General features: G+C 60.7%; 1 protein-coding gene across 1 annotated transcript in view; it reads right to left on the reverse strand.

The window, feature by feature from the left end:
• Positions 1-16,152, reverse strand: part of NBEAL2 (neurobeachin like 2) — a 90,821-nt gene that overhangs the window by 23,429 nt on the left and 51,240 nt on the right. The window contains exons 14-28 of the mRNA XM_044424752.1: positions 15,769-15,901; positions 15,044-15,163; positions 13,533-13,860; positions 12,160-12,242; positions 11,001-11,093; positions 9,747-9,918; positions 9,012-9,145; positions 7,981-8,140; positions 7,547-7,649; positions 6,527-6,680; positions 5,731-5,889; positions 5,147-5,306; positions 3,589-3,674; positions 2,367-3,095; positions 529-707 (exon numbers count right to left, since the gene is read on the reverse strand). Coding sequence (XP_044280687.1) covers positions 529-707; positions 2,367-3,095; positions 3,589-3,674; positions 5,147-5,306; positions 5,731-5,889; positions 6,527-6,680; positions 7,547-7,649; positions 7,981-8,140; positions 9,012-9,145; positions 9,747-9,918; positions 11,001-11,093; positions 12,160-12,242; positions 13,533-13,860; positions 15,044-15,163; positions 15,769-15,901 — 2,793 coding nt within the window. The remainder of the gene's footprint in view (positions 1-528; positions 708-2,366; positions 3,096-3,588; positions 3,675-5,146; positions 5,307-5,730; positions 5,890-6,526; positions 6,681-7,546; positions 7,650-7,980; positions 8,141-9,011; positions 9,146-9,746; positions 9,919-11,000; positions 11,094-12,159; positions 12,243-13,532; positions 13,861-15,043; positions 15,164-15,768; positions 15,902-16,152) is intronic.

The raw sequence follows: 16,152 nt of genomic DNA on the forward strand, positions 1-16,152 counted from the left end.
ACACGGCTCCCCCCTCCCCAGCCTGCCTGGAGCCGGGGTCCTCTGGGTTCCGTGCCCTGCAACTCCCAGCACCCTTCACCAAGGGCTCGGTTGGCCGGGGAGGGTGGGAGCTGTTGTCCAAAACCTACGGAGGCCTGCAAGTGCCCATCTCATGTCGCCCCCATCTTCCGATCGGCCGGCTCCACCTGCTTTGCTCCCCCTTCAGCCCCGAGCGTTTCTCCTACACGCGTGGAGCCGCTCCCTCTGGCCAGAGAGGCTGCGTTTAGCCGGGCGCGTGAACACTGCCCCAATATCACGCGTGGAAGACCAGTGCCATATTTTCTTCTGTGTGCCCCACGAGGAACGGAGATGGGTGCGGAGCAGAGGGGTACAGGGTGCCCCGCTGAGCGGACCGGTGCCTGGCCGGCCGGGCCCGAGGAATCCCCCGGATGGATCCCTCACACGCGCCCGACCCCGTCCCTCGCTTCCCTCTCAGCAACGGACGCCTCGCCTGCTCCGCAGCCCCTGGCCAACGGCCCGCCCTCTCACCTGCGCTTGATCTCGTCCGGCGGGCGCACCAGCTCGCACGCCGAGCCCAGCTTGGTGAGGACAGAGAAGACCTGGCCCCGCTCCTTCCAGGCCGCATCGTCCCAGCCCTCCACCCCTCGCCAGGTGACCGAAAAGACGATGTTGGTCAGCAGGTTGCACAGCTCCTCCTCGGGAGTTTGCTGGGGGAAGAGAGTGGGATCGAGAGGGATGTGGCAGAGGCCTCTGCGGCCGGAAAGCCTTTGCCCAGGCTTTTCGTCCCTCCAAACGTCCCTGTCCTTCAGGCTCCAGAGAGCCAGCGGCTGGGCAGGGGAAAACCGGGCGGCCTTCCTTAACTGCAGCAGAGCCAGGGAGCTAACGGCGCCACCCGCCCGCGCCCACTCCTCTCCGGCTTTGCGAATGCCACAGCCTTGCCTTCCCCTCTTCTCTCCCCACGGCCAGACTTCAGGTTGCAGTCTCCTTGGGGCACGTCAAGCGATTTAAGAGCGGGAGATCTGGACTCCACAAATGGGATGCATCCAGCCCAGCTTTCTGTACACATGCGTGTGTGCGTGCACGCGCACACATGCACAGTGAGTTCCCAGGAAGCAGCATCCCGGATGCCCTTCTCCGGGAGCCCCCGTTGAAAGAGGCCTGGAGAGCAGCTACCAGGGGAAGGGCCTTCTCAGTGGTGGAGCCCCGACTGCGGAATAAACTCTCTAGGGAGGTGCCCCTGCCACCGACTCGTTAACTCTTTTCGGTGCCAGGCCAAAACCTTTCTATTTGCCCAGAACTTTAATGGTTAGAATGATCTTATTCCATATTTTGAGGCATTGCTGGCTGTGATTTTCTATTCAAGTGCTGTTGCGGATTTTGCTCTCCTTGTTACTGTTGTTTCACTCTTTATGAAAGCCATCAAGCGATCCTGTTTGGATATTGGATGGGATACATTTTGGAAAAAATAAATATATAAAAATAAATAAAATACAGCAGCCACAAGCAGGTGCTGCTGACAGTCTTACTCTCCTTGAATTTGTCTCATCCTTTTACAAGGCCATCCCCGTGACCCACGTACCAAGTTATTTATTTATTTTTTATTTATTTCTCGATTTATATCCTGCCTTTTTCCTACAAAGGGCTCAAGGCAGCTTACATCATTCTCCTCCTCCATCTTATCCCCACAACAACAACCCTGTGAGGTAGGCTGGGCTGAGAGTCTGTGACTGGCCCAAAGTCACCCAGTGGGCTCCATGGCCGAGCGGGGACTCGAACCCGGATCCTCTGAGTTCCAGTCCCATGCTCTTAACCACTACACCATACGGGTTATCTACATGCTCCTCTCTTTAGGCAACGAAGTTTTAGGTCTACTGCTAGCATTACATAAAAGAAGTAATTAGCTCTGGGTTTCACTGTCACCCGCTGTGTCTGGTGACGGACATGCACTCTCTGGAGTCTCGATTTGTCGGCTTTCTTGGGCCCCGACAAAAACTCCTCCTCGCTTTCCGCAGAGGAATTCCACACGCTGCTGAGTCCGGATGCGCGCCACCCCGCTTGGGCTGCGCTATCACGGGTCGCGGTCACGACTGGCCAAGCTTCGGCCCCTAAACGCGGGCGGTCTCCCACTGAGCAGGAGCGCCACTCCTTCTGGCTAGCGGCCAGCAGCGCCGTTGACGGGAAAGCAGGGACGAAGCCTGCGACCCTCGGCACGCAGAACAGCTGCCGGGAGCTATGGCTCCTGCTCCGGGAAGGACGGACGGATGGACGGAAGCAAGCAAGCCTGGATCCAGGCTCAGGTGGACACACTGGACCTCACCTGCTGAGTGGGGTGCTTCTCAGGAGGAGGAGGAGGAGGGGGGGCTCACCTGGGGGTTGCTCGTGTTGGAGATGGTGTCGCTGGGCAGGGTCTCCTGGTAGCTGCTCTCGTCCAGCACGTTGGAGAGGCTGGAGCTCTTCCGCGCCCGAGTGCCGGGGAAGGGCTTAAAGTTCTCCAGGGGGGACGGAGTCCCCGGCAGGCTGACGGGCGTCTGGTTGCCGCTCTCCGCGGTGGAGCTCGCACTGCCCAGGTCCAGGGCGAGGTCGAAGGGCGACATGCAGAACGGGGACAGCGGGCAGTAGACGCGGTCAGGCTGCAGCGCCTCGCCGGCCCGGCCCTCGCCCTGCCCGGGGATGTCCATGTTGGACGAGGAGCCGTGGCTGGCGAGCTCCAGGGAGTCGAAGGACTTGAAGGCGCCGTCGGGGTGGAAGGGCCGGCTCCGCTGCCCCGTGGGCGAGACGGAGTGGTCCGAGAAGCCCTCCGAGAGCTCGTGGTCCGAGCCCTCGTAGCCCAGCGGGAGGAAGACGTCCAGGTCGGGTGGGTCGCAGGCCGAGGGGCTGGCCACGTCGGGCGGCTCCCTCCCCGCCTCGGCCCCGGGCGGGTTGGCGCTCCTCAGCAGGTCGGGGGGGCAGCCTGTGCCGTTGGCCGAGCCGGACAGGCTGTGCTGGCGGGACTCGTAGGACTCCTTGACGTACAGCTTGGTGAGCGTGTCCTGCCAGCCGGCCAGCCGCGCCAGCTGCTTCACCACGTCGCTCTGGGAGTAGATCAGGTGGAAGAGCTGGGAGGCGGAGGAAGCGGAGCACGGCGTGACTCGCGGCCCGGGGCAGCCGCCCGCTGGGGGCCTCCCGGCGCGGCTGAGCACAGCTCCCATCCTCCCCCGCAGGGGCTCCGCTGGCTGGGGCTGAGGGGGCTGCAGCGCATCTCTCACAAGCCGCCCTGCCGGGTGAGGCAGGGGAGCAGGTGGGGGTCCCCTTCTCGGGATGGCGGGCCGTCTGCAAAAGGTGGGCCTTGACCTTCTGCGGGGCGGGGGCGGTGAGAATCGGTGCCTCTCCGGGGCCAGGCCATGGGACCGCTCCCCAACGCAGCAGCACGGGGCGTGCGTGGCCACGGGGGGCAAGGGGGCAGAGAGGCGAGGGGGCAGCGCCTGGGCAGGAAAGGCCGGGCCGGGCCAGGCCAACCCGTCGCCAGACCAGCTCTCCGCACTTTCGATGTGGCCGCTTTTCCCGCCCCAGCCCAGGGGGCACACATGCCTGGCCCCTCTCCTGACTCACCTTTCTGCAAACGTCCAGCCGCACGGGCAGCTCTGCCCGGTGGGAGAGGTACACGACAGCCACCAAATCCTTGTAGTTCGGGGAGTCTGCGGACAGGAAAACGAGGAGCGGGACAAAGCTCGGATTAATGCAAAAGCGAGTTTCGGGGGCACTGCGCCTAACGGTTCTGTCCCAACAGCCTGGGAACCTGCCTGTACACACAGCGCACGCATTTCCTGAACGCAGACTCAGACACGCGTGCGTGCCCGTCCCCTTCGCAGTCCCGCAGTTAAGGTGCGTATGCACAGGGAGCGATCCATCCCAGCTCACCTGCTGCACGACTGCTGCTCAGGTGCACCTGCTTCATCTCTAGGAACGCGTAAGGCATTATGAGAGGCCGTGCATCCCAGCCCATCAGACTGAACTCCAGAGAGGCGCTGGCACCTTTTGGCCACTGCTAGGACACCTCCTTCAAGGTGTGTGCCCCGGGAAGGAGGCCCATGGGCTGGCCTGGCTCTCCTGGCCCACGGGAGGCAAAGCGTTAAGACGGAAGTGGGCGGCTTCTGGTTCTCCATAGGCTAAACGGGAGCCAGCAATGCGAGGCAGCCGCCAAAAGGGCCAGTACTATTCTGGGATGCATTAACAGAAGTAGTCCTTCCAAATCATGAAGAGGAGGATTTCCCCTCTACTCCTCACTAGTCAGACCTCACCTGGAATACTGTGTCCAGTTCTGGGCACCAAGAATTGAGAAAGATGCAGAGAAATTAGGAAGGGTCCAGCAGAGGGAAACAGAAATGCTCCAGGGTTTGGAGACCCCCGCCCCGTGAGGAGGGACTGGGAGAACTGGGCATGTTCAGCCTTGAGGTGAGAAGACGGAGGGGGGACATGAGCTCCCTCTAGAAGGACCTCAAAGGCTGCCACAAAGAGGAAGGCCAAGATCTCTCCTTGCTGATGGCAGAGTGCAGGACACGGAATAATCCAATTCAAGCTGTGACAACCCAGATTCAAGCAGGACATCAGGAAAAGCTTCCTCTCTGTCAGAGCAAGACGGCAGTGGAACCAGCTGCCTGGGGAGGTGGGGGGCTCCCCCTCACTGGGGACATTCAAGAAGAAACTGGGCAGCCTTCTGAGTGGGAGGGTGTGAGTTGGTTTCCTGCAACAACAGGGGGTGGACTGGATGGCCTTCTTGGCCCCTTCCAGCTCTACTCTTCTACGATTCTATGAAGTGTTTTGCTCCAGGCCTTGCATCAGCTCTGGCCAGCCCAACCAATGGTGAGGGAGTGTCGGGGCTGAGGCCCACCAGGTGCTTTGGACTACAGGATGATCCCTCCTGGGCTCAGGAGGCTGAGTGACCTGTGAAAGGTCATCCATGGCAAACGCAGGGAAGAGGCAAGCCAGGTCTCCTGCTGAACTTTCTTTTAAAAGTAAGCTCAGCAGGGGACCTTTGTCTTCCTTAGCAAGCTTTCTCCTGAGAAAGATCTTCAGCCCAGTTCCGCTCCCAGGCCCGGGAGGCAGAGGGCATCTCCAGCCAAATGCCGCAAGCAGCCACGCCGGGCACACCCAAGTGCGGGCGCCTCACCTGATCCCAGCACCTGCTCCAAGAGGCACCGGAAGAGCAGCATGGAAACCGGGACGTCATTCAGGAACGAGATGAAGCCCTGGTAGCCGATGTCCTTCAGCTTCAGCCGGTGTTTGCTCCGCTCGTTCACCTTCTCGTACTTCAACAGCTTGTACAGGATCTGTGCGGGGCAAGGAAGATGCGGCTAACCAGGCCGGGGACACAGCCCTGTGGCTCCCTCTGTCCCTGGACCCTCTGGCAGCACAAGAGGCCCTCTGCCACCCCACGCCCGGTTCTTCACTTGCGGGGGAGAGGAAGAGCAGAGCTGCGAGTCCTGGAAGGCCGAGTCGCAAATTGTGTGCTTCCAGGCGTTGGCGAGAGAACCTGCCGAGGCGCTGCTTTCGGCTGCCCCCTCCGGCTCCGGCCTCCACTTGCGCTCAGGGCGCTGTGGCTTAGGCAGCGCTGTGGGGATCACATACTGCAATGCATGGGGTGGGGTGGAACCGGCATGGATGACCCCGTGGGCCCCAGCCCCTTCTCGGCGCCTCGCCGAGCCAGGTGAGGGATCAGAAGCACACGGGGCAGGAAGACCCACGAGTTCTCACCTTGAAAACCCTTTCGCGCACCTCGTCCGAGAACTTCCGCTGAACGAGCAGCGAGAACAGGATCTCCACGTTTCCCAGCTCAAATAAGAACGTGTACACCTGCTCCTGGGAAGGGGAGCTCTTCTGCAGGCTGTGGATCACCTCCAGCACCCCACACACCTGCAGGACACGGTCGCAGAGACGACGACTCAGAAGGGTGCCAGGAGCGGCCACCGGAGGGCGGCAGAATCGCTCCAGAGGGTCACAGCTCCTGACGCTTTCGCAACCCACTCCCTGCTCCCTACCCCTTGGCACGACTGTCGGCACGGCCTCCCCGTGCACGCCCCCATGCTCCTCTTGCCTACAGCGTGCTAAATCGTGCAAAATCTAACACAGGAATAATGAGCCTGGCTTTGTGTCCATGCACACCCTTCTTAGGGCTTCCGAGTTCTGTGCTTCGATTCCGCCAAACTCGGGAATACCCAGATCGTGATGCTCAGCTCCAAGCATCGAGGAGTGCATGGTCTGAGCACGCCACTTCCCCCTTGCCCAGGATGCTGAGCTGTGGGGCCTCATCTAGCCAAGTCCCCCGGGAAACGTAGACAGGCCGTCCCTGCAGGAGCTGCCTTCTGGTTCCGCCATTCCCATGCTGGGTTGGAGGTGCGGGGAGCTCCGGGGCCCGGACAGACGGCAGTGCTCCAGATGCCACGCATCCCCTGCATCCGGGACTCTCGGGCTCCCCAGGCCTCGCTCCCCGGCTTCAGGGCAGCAGGCGCCCCTGTCCCAGCAGGCGGAGTCTCGCTCGCCCCAGCCGTACCTGGTGCTCGTCGTTCACGGCGGCCAGGTAGTTCAGCGTACTCTGCATCTCGTCGGTGGAGAAGCTCCTGCAGAAGAAGTCCTTTATCAAGCTGAAGAGGGAGGTCTGCACCGTCCGGATGTCATCCGTGGCGACGGGTTTCTCTTTGCAAGAGCTACGGCGGGAGAGAGAAACAAGTTACGGGGAGGCTGGCGTTGGAAGTCCAGCGCCAGGCATCTTTCCGCGGATGTTCTGGTTCACGTGAGCATGAGAGAAGAGGCTGGGATAGCTTTGCACGCACGTGGGCGTCAAGCAGCACGGGCCCCCGGCGCGTGTGAAGGCCACACGGCTCTTTCCCCCAGACAAGCTCAGTTTTCCCATTCTGCCCCGTCCCAGAAAGGTTTCTGAGATGCTGCAGAGCGGGACAAAACAGGCACCTGGGCCTGTCGTCCCTCTCCCAAATCCACTCCCCATGTTCCAAAGCAGGGGTGTTGAATGGTGCTGTCAGCAGAAGCGTTAATGTCGTTTCAGAGACGGGGTCCAGTGGGGGGCGGGGCCAAAGGCAAAAGGGGCGGGGCACAAATCGCCCCCTCCCCCACATCTCGCAGCTGAAAGCCCCCCGGCAAGTCGCTGGGCTTGGAAAGGCATTGTAGCCTCCGGAATGTGGGGAAAGGTGGGCAGAGGCGGGGACCGAGCCATTGCTGGCGGGCTGGGAAAGGAGAAGCAGGTGTGGCCCCAAGGGGAAGGAGGCCGGGCGGATGCATTTGGCCCGTGGGGCTCAGTTTCGGCACCCCTGCCCCAAAACCTCCCGCTTCATGGAGGCACGGCTCCAGAACGTGCCAGCAAACAGGCGATCCATTCCCCAGAAGCTGGAAGCAACACCACCGAGGGTCATCCGAGGTTGGCTTTCACCCGGTCCGTTGTGTCAGTGGCCACAATGCAGATGCTCGAGAGACAAAGCTGGCTGGGGGCGACCCGGCACTTCCGAAGCCGTTTTTACGGCGCGTCCCTTTCACGGGCAAGGAGGGGCTCCTGACTCACCCGTAATACGTCCTGATGGAATCCAGAATGTACTGGACGCCGTATTTCTTGCGAATCCTTTGCTTGTGGTCCTTAATCACGTTGGACAGGTACTGGATGTGACCTGCGAAGCCGGGAGGGCGAGTAAGGAGGAGGCAGCCCGTGCGGCCAGTGCTGCTTCCAAGCATTTCCAGCCTACAGGTTATGGCAGCCACCTGGCACCTCTTTGCCGCGCAGGCGAGCTCATCGCCACATGGGAGCGAAGGCCCCCAGGCGGAAGAAGCATTTGGGCCAATATGGAATGGGGGGCTTCTATAGCACCCACGCTGCTTTACTGATGCCCTCTAGGAACTGCAAGTCCCACCACGGGGGGGGGGCGGGGAAGGCAGAGCTGCATGGCCAGAGCCCCCGCTGGGCTCCGGGGATGCTCAGCCTTGGATGGGTTCCGCGCTCACCCAATCGGACTGCGAAGTCACTGTTGCTCCAGATGCGGAAGTCGAACAGCAGGTACTGATACAGCAGGTGCAGCAGGAGGCTGTGCCCTTCGGAGGCCACCTGCTCCATGAGGATCTGCGACGCCATCAGCACGTTCATGTCCATCGCCTGGCTGGGGACCTGCGGAGCAAAGAGCGTCGCTCTCCAGAGGAAGGACACGCACACGGACGCGTGCCCGGCGCTTCCCTCCTCACCGGACCCGCCCTCCTGGGACGCAGCTGCCGCCGAGGGGCCTCTTCTCCCCTCTCGCCTCTAATCCAAGATGCTGGCATCTTGTGGATCAGCGAAACACTCTGCAAATGCAGCTTCCCGGTTCTGGGACTGCAGCTGACCGGCTGTGCAGCAGAGTGGCTGGAACGCATGGCCAGGCAGCGGGAGGCCCGCGTCTGCATGAAAATCTGCGAGCAGCACGTTGGGCCAACTGCGGTTCTCCGCCTGTCGAGCGATCTGGCTCCCAGGGTGGGCTGTGGGAGCAGACGAGGCGAGGGCCGGAAAACAGCCTTGCAGCTCTTTTATGCTCAAAAAGCTTTATTGGTTTCAGGCTCCGTGTCGTGTCAGGAGAAGCGACCCCGACCGGAGAGCTTTGCATGAAGACGGGAGCGTGGACCAGGCGCTCAGGCAGCCCGAAACGTGGCACAGCCACGTGGGAGGGCCACAGAGCAGAAGCGTCCAGATTTGTCCCAGCAGGAGGACGAAGCTTCGAATGCACCGCGTCGGGCATTTTGCTTTAGCTGGAGAGGACGGAACAGGTTTGCAGGCGAGATCCCAGGGGGCCAGGGCACGGCGTGTACGTTCCTTGAGGCCGCCCGCTGGAGGCAAGCTCGGATGACGGGCTCCCCGGAGGACCTCGCTGCACACCCTCCAGAGGTGCTGGACGGCGAGTCCTGTGATCTGGAGGGCGGCAGGTCGGGGATGCCTGAGCGAAGCATGTCGGGGCCCCATCCCTTCTTCCCCCGGCCGAGGCGGGGATGAAGGGTGCGGCGGCGCCTACCTTCTGGAGCAGGGCGCCAATGATGGCGGGCCCCTGGCACTGGACCAGGCTCTCCTGATTGACGGGGTGCCCCCGGAGAAAGTTCTTGACCAAGAGCAGGAAGGCTGCCACCCCGTTCCTTTCCAGCCGGCTCTCTGTGGGGAGGAACAGCCGTTCTAAAGAGGGACCTTTCCCATGTTAGAGGAAAGAGTTAGGGTGAGCTGGAGAGCGAATGAGTCCCATTAGGGGATCCCGATCCCAATTAAACTTCCATACTGCCCAACTGCTCTCTGGGCAGTTTACAACAATCTATTAAAATGCAATCTAAAACACACATTATTAAAAAAAACCCATTAAATACATTCTAAATTTTACCACCTTAGTAAAAAATGGGGAAAAAGAAAAAGCTGCCATACAAGAGTTTAAAACACATTAAAAACACATACAACCCCAGTAACCTGAGCCACATAAAACCTGACTGAACCCTGTTTAAGCCGCTAACGAGGCTCTGGGAAATAAATTAAATGTGGGAGAGGAAAGGCTTGACCCGGCACTGAAGAGACAGCAAAGCTGGTGCCTGGCGGGCCTCAGTAGGGAGCTCGTTTCAGACCAAGGGGGCCGCCACTGGAAAGGCCGTGTGGAATCAAAGTGGAGGCGAATTCCAGCACCCCCCCCCCCCCGCCTGGCCCAGTCCCAAGAAGGGTGGAAAGCCCCACTCCTGGCTGTTAAGAGTGACAGTGGGAACGGCCGGGTCACCTGCGGATTGGCCCAGCGGGATGAGCATGCCCTGGGCATTCCGGGAGGAGGTCAGCTCCGGGCCAACCAAGTCGTGGGTCTCCGGCTGATCTTCGGACGCCTTCTTCTGGGAGGCCAGCTGATCCAGCAGGGGAAGGAGCACCCCCATCCCGCCGACACAGTTCACCACGTCCTGCGAGAGCCCAAGACAAGACAGAACAGAACAACCCCCCGTCAGAGCCCCGGCACGGCCTGCCGCAGACCATTGCCCCGGGGCGGACAAGCGGCGGTCCCCCGGCTGCTCGGGCTGGCAGCTCCTGGCATCCACCCAAGGAAGTGGGGAACGAGTCAGGTGGGGCCGAGCTAGGAGGCTCCTGGGTTTAGTCTGGTTAGGACGGACGTCCTGAGATGGACAAGACTCTTGTTTGTGCTGGCAGACGTCAAACCAGCACCATTTGCGACCCTGAAGGCAGACGCTGGCAGGAGGATACCTTCTCGTGCACCTGCATTCGGAAAATGCGCACGTTCAAAAATCCAACAAGCCACGTGCAATTTTGAAATGGAGCAATTTCACCAGTTGGTCTAGCGCAAAAGTTGTACAACTTTGGAAAATACGCACTGCCCTCCGTTCCCCTTTTTCCACATCTGCTTTGTGGTTTTCCCATTTCTTCTTCCCGGTCACAAAGAAGTGCAGTGAGAGAGATGAGAAGAACATCAGGCGGATGCTCAGAGAATCCGGGTGACCTGACGTGGGAGGTGCTGAGAAGTCTGGCCCGCGGCCAATTTTTGTAGCACTCTCTGACCGCTGCTGCATTTCCAACATTCGGTACTGGCCTTTTTATCGGTCACTCGTAGCCACTTTGCTCATGGGTCATCCTGCTAAACACTCTGATATCTAAGGGAGATGTTTCCTAGACTTAAGCTTCTAGTCCTCACTACAAGGAAAGTTCCCCTCAAAGGCTGAACCTCCCGATTTGCTGCCTTCAGTAGCACATCGTTAGCCTAGAGCTGTGCTAAGTGGGGACCCTCAATTAACCTTTCCCAGCCTTGGGTCTCCAGATGTGGTGGAACTGAGACTCCTGGGGATGCCGGCCAAGGATGATGGAAAGTGCAGTCCCAGATCTTGGGAGCCAGACTGGGAAAGGCTGCCCTGGAGCAAGAGAACGTCTGCACTGCACTGGGAGAATCGCCCCAAACCGAGGCCCTGCGCAGGCGCAGCACCCACACGCGTGACGCACGGAGGCCGGACACCCGCGGAGACGCCGACAGCTTTACCTTGATGTCCCAGTTCACCCGTTTGTGCCCCGTCAGCCTCCCATCAAAGAAGTGGTTGGAAGAAAGGTCCAAACAGATGTTGTTTTTGCAGGCCTGGAAGTCCACGAGGGAGAGAGATATGAAGAGGAACGAGATGTAATACTAGTAATACAATACTGTTAATGTAATAATAATGTAATGTACTATGTAATAATGTAATTCTAAAAAGCAGAGACATCACCCTGCCGACAAAAGTGCGTATAGCCAAGGCGATGGTTTTCCCAGTTGCAATGCATGGCTGTGAAAGCTGGACCATAAGGAAGGCTGAGCGCCAAAGGATTGAGGCCTTTGAATTGTGGTGCTGGCGGGGACTCTGCGAGTCCCTTGGACCGCAAGGCGATCAAACCGGTCAGTCCTAGAGGAGATCAACCCTGGCTGCTCTTTAGAAGGCCAGATACGGAAGATGAAGCTCAGATACTTTGGCCACCTAATGAGAAGGAAGGACTCCCTGGAGAAGAGCCTGATGCTGGGAACGATTGACGGCAAAAGGAGAAGGGGACAGCAGAGGATGAGGTGGCTGGATGGAGTCGCTGAAGCAGTTGGCGTGAGCTTGAGTGGACTCCGGGGAATGGTGGAGGACATGAGAGCCTGGAGGAATGTTGTCCATGGGGTTGCGACGGGTCGGACGACTTTGCAACTAACAACAATGTAATGTAATACAAATACATATTTGCCCTCCCGCCCCTTGAGATCGGCGGCAGAGGCCCTTCTCTGGGAGCCCTCCGTGAAGGATATTAGGAGGGTGAGCACCCGGAGGGCCTTCTCTGCGGTGGTGCCCCACTTATGGAATGCGCTCCCCAGAGAGGTCCGCCTGGCGCCATCGTTCTTTGTTTTGCAGTGCCAGGCTAAGACCTTTCTATTTCAACAATATTTTAATAACTGTTAATATTATTTATTGGTTTTAATTTCTACAGCCAGGGAGAATCCGGATTTTATATGTATTACTTATATGCTGTTTATTTATTGTGTTGAAGCCGTCCCGAGGCTTCTGTGAATGGGATGGCCTACAAAAACTCCAAATGAATAAATGAATGTCTGGAAATGGACTTTCACAGCCATGCCTGGCATTTCCTGGAGAACGGGGAGGGGCCGTGAGAAACCGACCGTTGGCAAGTCTTACCTGCGGGGTGTAGTACAGAAGCAGTTTATTGCTGAGCTCTAGGAAATCCCCTTCAGGCTTGAACGGCGATGCGACATTTGGTCCTGCAGTAACAGAAGAAGCGGGGCTGCTCTCAGGAGCACCAGGAACCAGCAGGACGTGGGACCTTCGCACTCCGTGGAGGGCTAAGTGGGGGTGTCCCCACCGTGACCGCTGGCTGGGGGGACTAGTGGCTGCACGGCCTGACGGACCTGATTCTGCCTGCTCTTGGAGGCTAAGCAGGGCCGGGCCTGGTCGAAATCGGGATGGGTGACTTGCGATGTCGTGGACCCCCAGAGAGCTTTGGTTACGGGTGGTAGAGAAACGGAATAGAAGGTGACCATGTGCTTGGGGGCAGGGCCTGGCCCATGGGGAGCTGACCATGTGCCCCATAGCGACCCACAGGGTGTGGTTTCCAGGGCTGGAAGGCAGGAGATGTGGAACCCCAAACACAGCCGGGGTTGGGGGCCCCTCATGCGGCGTTTCTCGGGGCCCAGTGGCGCAGAGCGGATGAGCTTCCGTTCTCATCCAAAGCGGAAAACGAGCCGCTGTGATTCCTGGCAGGAGCAGGTTGGACTGGGAGCCCGGAGGTCCAGCTCGGAGCTCGCCAGGGGACTCGGGGCCCACACTGCTCTCAGCCCAGCCTACTCTGAAGGGTCGGTGTGAGGACAAGACCGAGTGCTCTGGAAGCCGCCTCGAGAAATCCACCAATAAGTAAGCAGACATGCTGAGCATGCAGCCCAGGCCATGGGCAACTGAAACCCACGCCCTCCCCATCCGCCACACACGCCGTCACTCGTGGATGTGTGGGGTGCAGGCGGAGGAAACAAAAGGACCGGGAACGAACGTGCTTCTCCCGCCCCATCCAGGTCCAGCAGGCAAAACCCTCTGTGCTTGCAGAGCCGGGTTCCACCACCTGCCCAGACACCACGGCCGAGCTCGGAGGCCTACTGGCCTGCTGGCCGGGGCCTGCCACCTCCGGGGGTCGAGCGGTGCGACCAGGAGGGGTTTCTCAGGATGCAGAATACCGGGGGAGCCTTCCCTCGGCTGGGGCACCCTCCCGGTGCGCTGGGCCCAAGGACCAGCTGCGCAGCGCATCAAGCCGGGAAAGGCTGAGCGCCAGTGCCAGCAGCCCAGCTCCGTTGTCCTCCGTTTGCCCGAAGACGGGAAGGGCAGCTCAGCCGGGGTCCGATGGGCCTCGGGCCGCGAGAGGCTCCCGGCGTGGCCCCCCGGACTTTTGCCGCACGTGGACGTGACCTTCCCCGAGATCTTGCTCCCCCTGGTGTGTCCACCACTGCTTCCTTCCTGCGGCACGAGCCCGGCACCCGGACTCTTTCGGACCCCCCTGCACGCACCTGAGGCGAAGAGGGCCTTCACTTGCGCGGGCTGGAGGGCTTCGCAGAAGATGGCGACGGGGCCCAGGTGCCCCTCGAGGGAGGTGGGCACCCCCCACTCGGTGTCCTGGCTCCCGGCGGCTGTGGTGGCGACGGCGCTTTCCCTGGGGGGCTGCGGGGGGACGGGGGTCCAGGCGGGGGCGGCCAGAGAGGCCGGGAAGGACTGCGAGCGGCTGAGGGGCGGGTGGGAGGGGAAGCCCAGGTCCGGGGAGTGCGGCGGCGAGAGCGGGCCGGTGGATGTGGTCGTCGTGCGGTGCCCCGCGGAGCCGATGCAGCAAGAGGTGAACGACTAGGAGAGAAGACAGAGGCCGTGAGCATGGGAAGGCCGCGTGGCCCTCCCGGGGGCACGTGCCGGGGAGGCCGGAATGCCGGGGGCCGCCACCAACCGGGCCCTGTTGCAAAATGGTGGATCAGGGACGGGAACCTGTGAAGCAGGCTTCCCCCAGGGAGCGCCCTCTGGCTGGGCGGGAGTGCAAGTCCCATCATGCCCAGCAAACCCCACCATCGGCCATCCTCCCACTGGTTGTGGCCCACCCTCCTGGCAGGGCTGCCCTCCCAGCTAGCTGTTTCCCCCCTGAATGCCTCGTTTGAATCTTCCTATGCACTCCAGGGCACTCTGTCCATGCCTCGGGAGCCACTGCCAACTGCCACAGCAGACCAGAGCACGACAGAACAGCTCTGCTGCAACAAAGACCCCCCAAATATCCCCCCCCCCGTTTTTAAACCATATTTGCAACAAACAAGGTTTATCTTCCTTGCTGAGAGAGAAGGCCTAAAACCTGCTGTTAGGGAGGGAGGATCACACCCTTCTCAGTTTCCTTAAGACAAGTAGTGAGTAGACCTACTGAAGAGTAGGAACTCCTTAGGCCAGCCACCCGAGCCTGATGCCCGCCGGAGGTTTTGGGGTTCCACTCCTATCAGGCTTCCCCACCGGTCAGGCGAAGCTGGGGTGCGCGTGTGTCCTAGCTTACGGGGAACAGTCCTCTGCCTGAAGGGTGGCCCTCTGTGTGAATGGCTGTGCGGCTAAAGACTGGCTTGAAGGCAAAGAACCAGCAGAAGGGAGAGAGGCAGGGCCCGGGCGCTCGTCACGGCTCCTTCGTTTTCGTTCGCAACCTTTCTTCCTACGTGCGCATCTTTGTGCGTTACTTTGCACAGCAAAAGCGCAGGTGCCTCCGTGGTCCCCCCCCTCCTGCTCCTGGGGCGAATTGGCAGCTGCGGTCCAACCACGGAGGGAGCACCCATGGCAGGGAAAGCAGCTGCGGGGTCTCCGGATGCCCGAAAGGACGTTTATGTCGATGGCGCTTTCCAGAATGGACTTCCCTACTTCCGTGGCCCCTTCTCCTCCTCCCGCCTTCCTCTGCACCTGCAGAGACTCGCTCTGTCGTGGGCCGCCTGCGGCTTCCCGGATCCCACCCCAGCCCGCCGACGGCCTGGTTGCTCGGCTGCAGCCTGGGGACAGGTGCGCCTGTTACCTCGCTGAGTGAGGGGAAGCGCAACTGGACCCCCTTCCGGAGCTGCCCGTCCACGAAGACGTTCACCAGGTTCTGGCCGAAGGGCCGGCGGCCCGCGACGTGGACGATGTCGACGCAGTGCTGGAAAGAAGCAGAAGGACCAAGATGGCGACCGTGCAGGGACTGGCTGGCGCAGTGGTGGTGAGCCTGTGGCACGCCTGCCGCGTCGGGCATGCAGAGCCCCCCGTCGGCACGCGAGGCCTGTCGCCCCAGCAGCCGAGCGTCGGGTAACAGCGCTCACAGGGGCCCTGCGCACGCTCGGAAAGGAGCAGTGGGGCCAGGCGATGACTTCACAAGCCACAATTCATGAGCCACAACTCATCCGAGCTTTTGCATGGCCGGTCAGTGCGCTCCCAAAGATATATATATATTTGCTTGGACTGGCTGTGAGCGTTTTTTTCGAAATGAAAACCTCGGTTTTCAGGTTTTATTGCAGTGTTGGCGCTTTGCAATAAATGCGTGGGTTTTGGGTTGCAGTTTGGGCACTCGGGCTCTGAAAGGCTCACCCTCACTGGCCTAGCAGTCCTTTCTCTCCAGTGTGGCCCTCCCTGATCCGGGGTCTCCAGCAGGGCTCGGATGACAGCTCTTGCTCCCCTGAGCTTGCTCAGCTGGAGAAGGCTGCCACAACGTCCTGCACGGCAGGCCGGGAAACCCCCAGGCTCTGGCCCGGCCCGGCTGGCACTCACCCAGGCGGCATCGTTGAAGGGAAACTCCGGCAGCGCGACGGTCATGTACTCCTTTTTGGTGCAGACGGCGACGACCAGGACTCCGTCGGCGGTGAAGAAGGCCTCGAAGCCCGTGCCGCTGGCCGTGAAGAAGCTGGTTGGGGAGGAACGGAGACAGGAGGTGGCTGGGCCGGTACCGGAGGCCCGAGGGCAGGGAGAGGGTCTCCTTCGCCCGAGGACCCCCACGGAGCCTGCCCCACACGCTGCCCTCAGGCCTCTCGCCCCCACTTCCCTCGCCAGCAACCTGACAAGGCGGGTTCCTGGGGGGAGCCCGCCTTGGCAACGCTTCCTCATCAGCTGGATGCTCAGAACCTCTGGCCACGAGAAGAAAGACACCCCCCCCCC

This window comes from Varanus komodoensis, unplaced genomic scaffold (genome assembly GCF_004798865.1).
Source record: "Varanus komodoensis strain SLA01 unplaced genomic scaffold, ASM479886v1 scaffold15, whole genome shotgun sequence".
In the NCBI taxonomy this organism is placed as follows: Eukaryota; Metazoa; Chordata; class Lepidosauria; order Squamata; family Varanidae; genus Varanus; species Varanus komodoensis.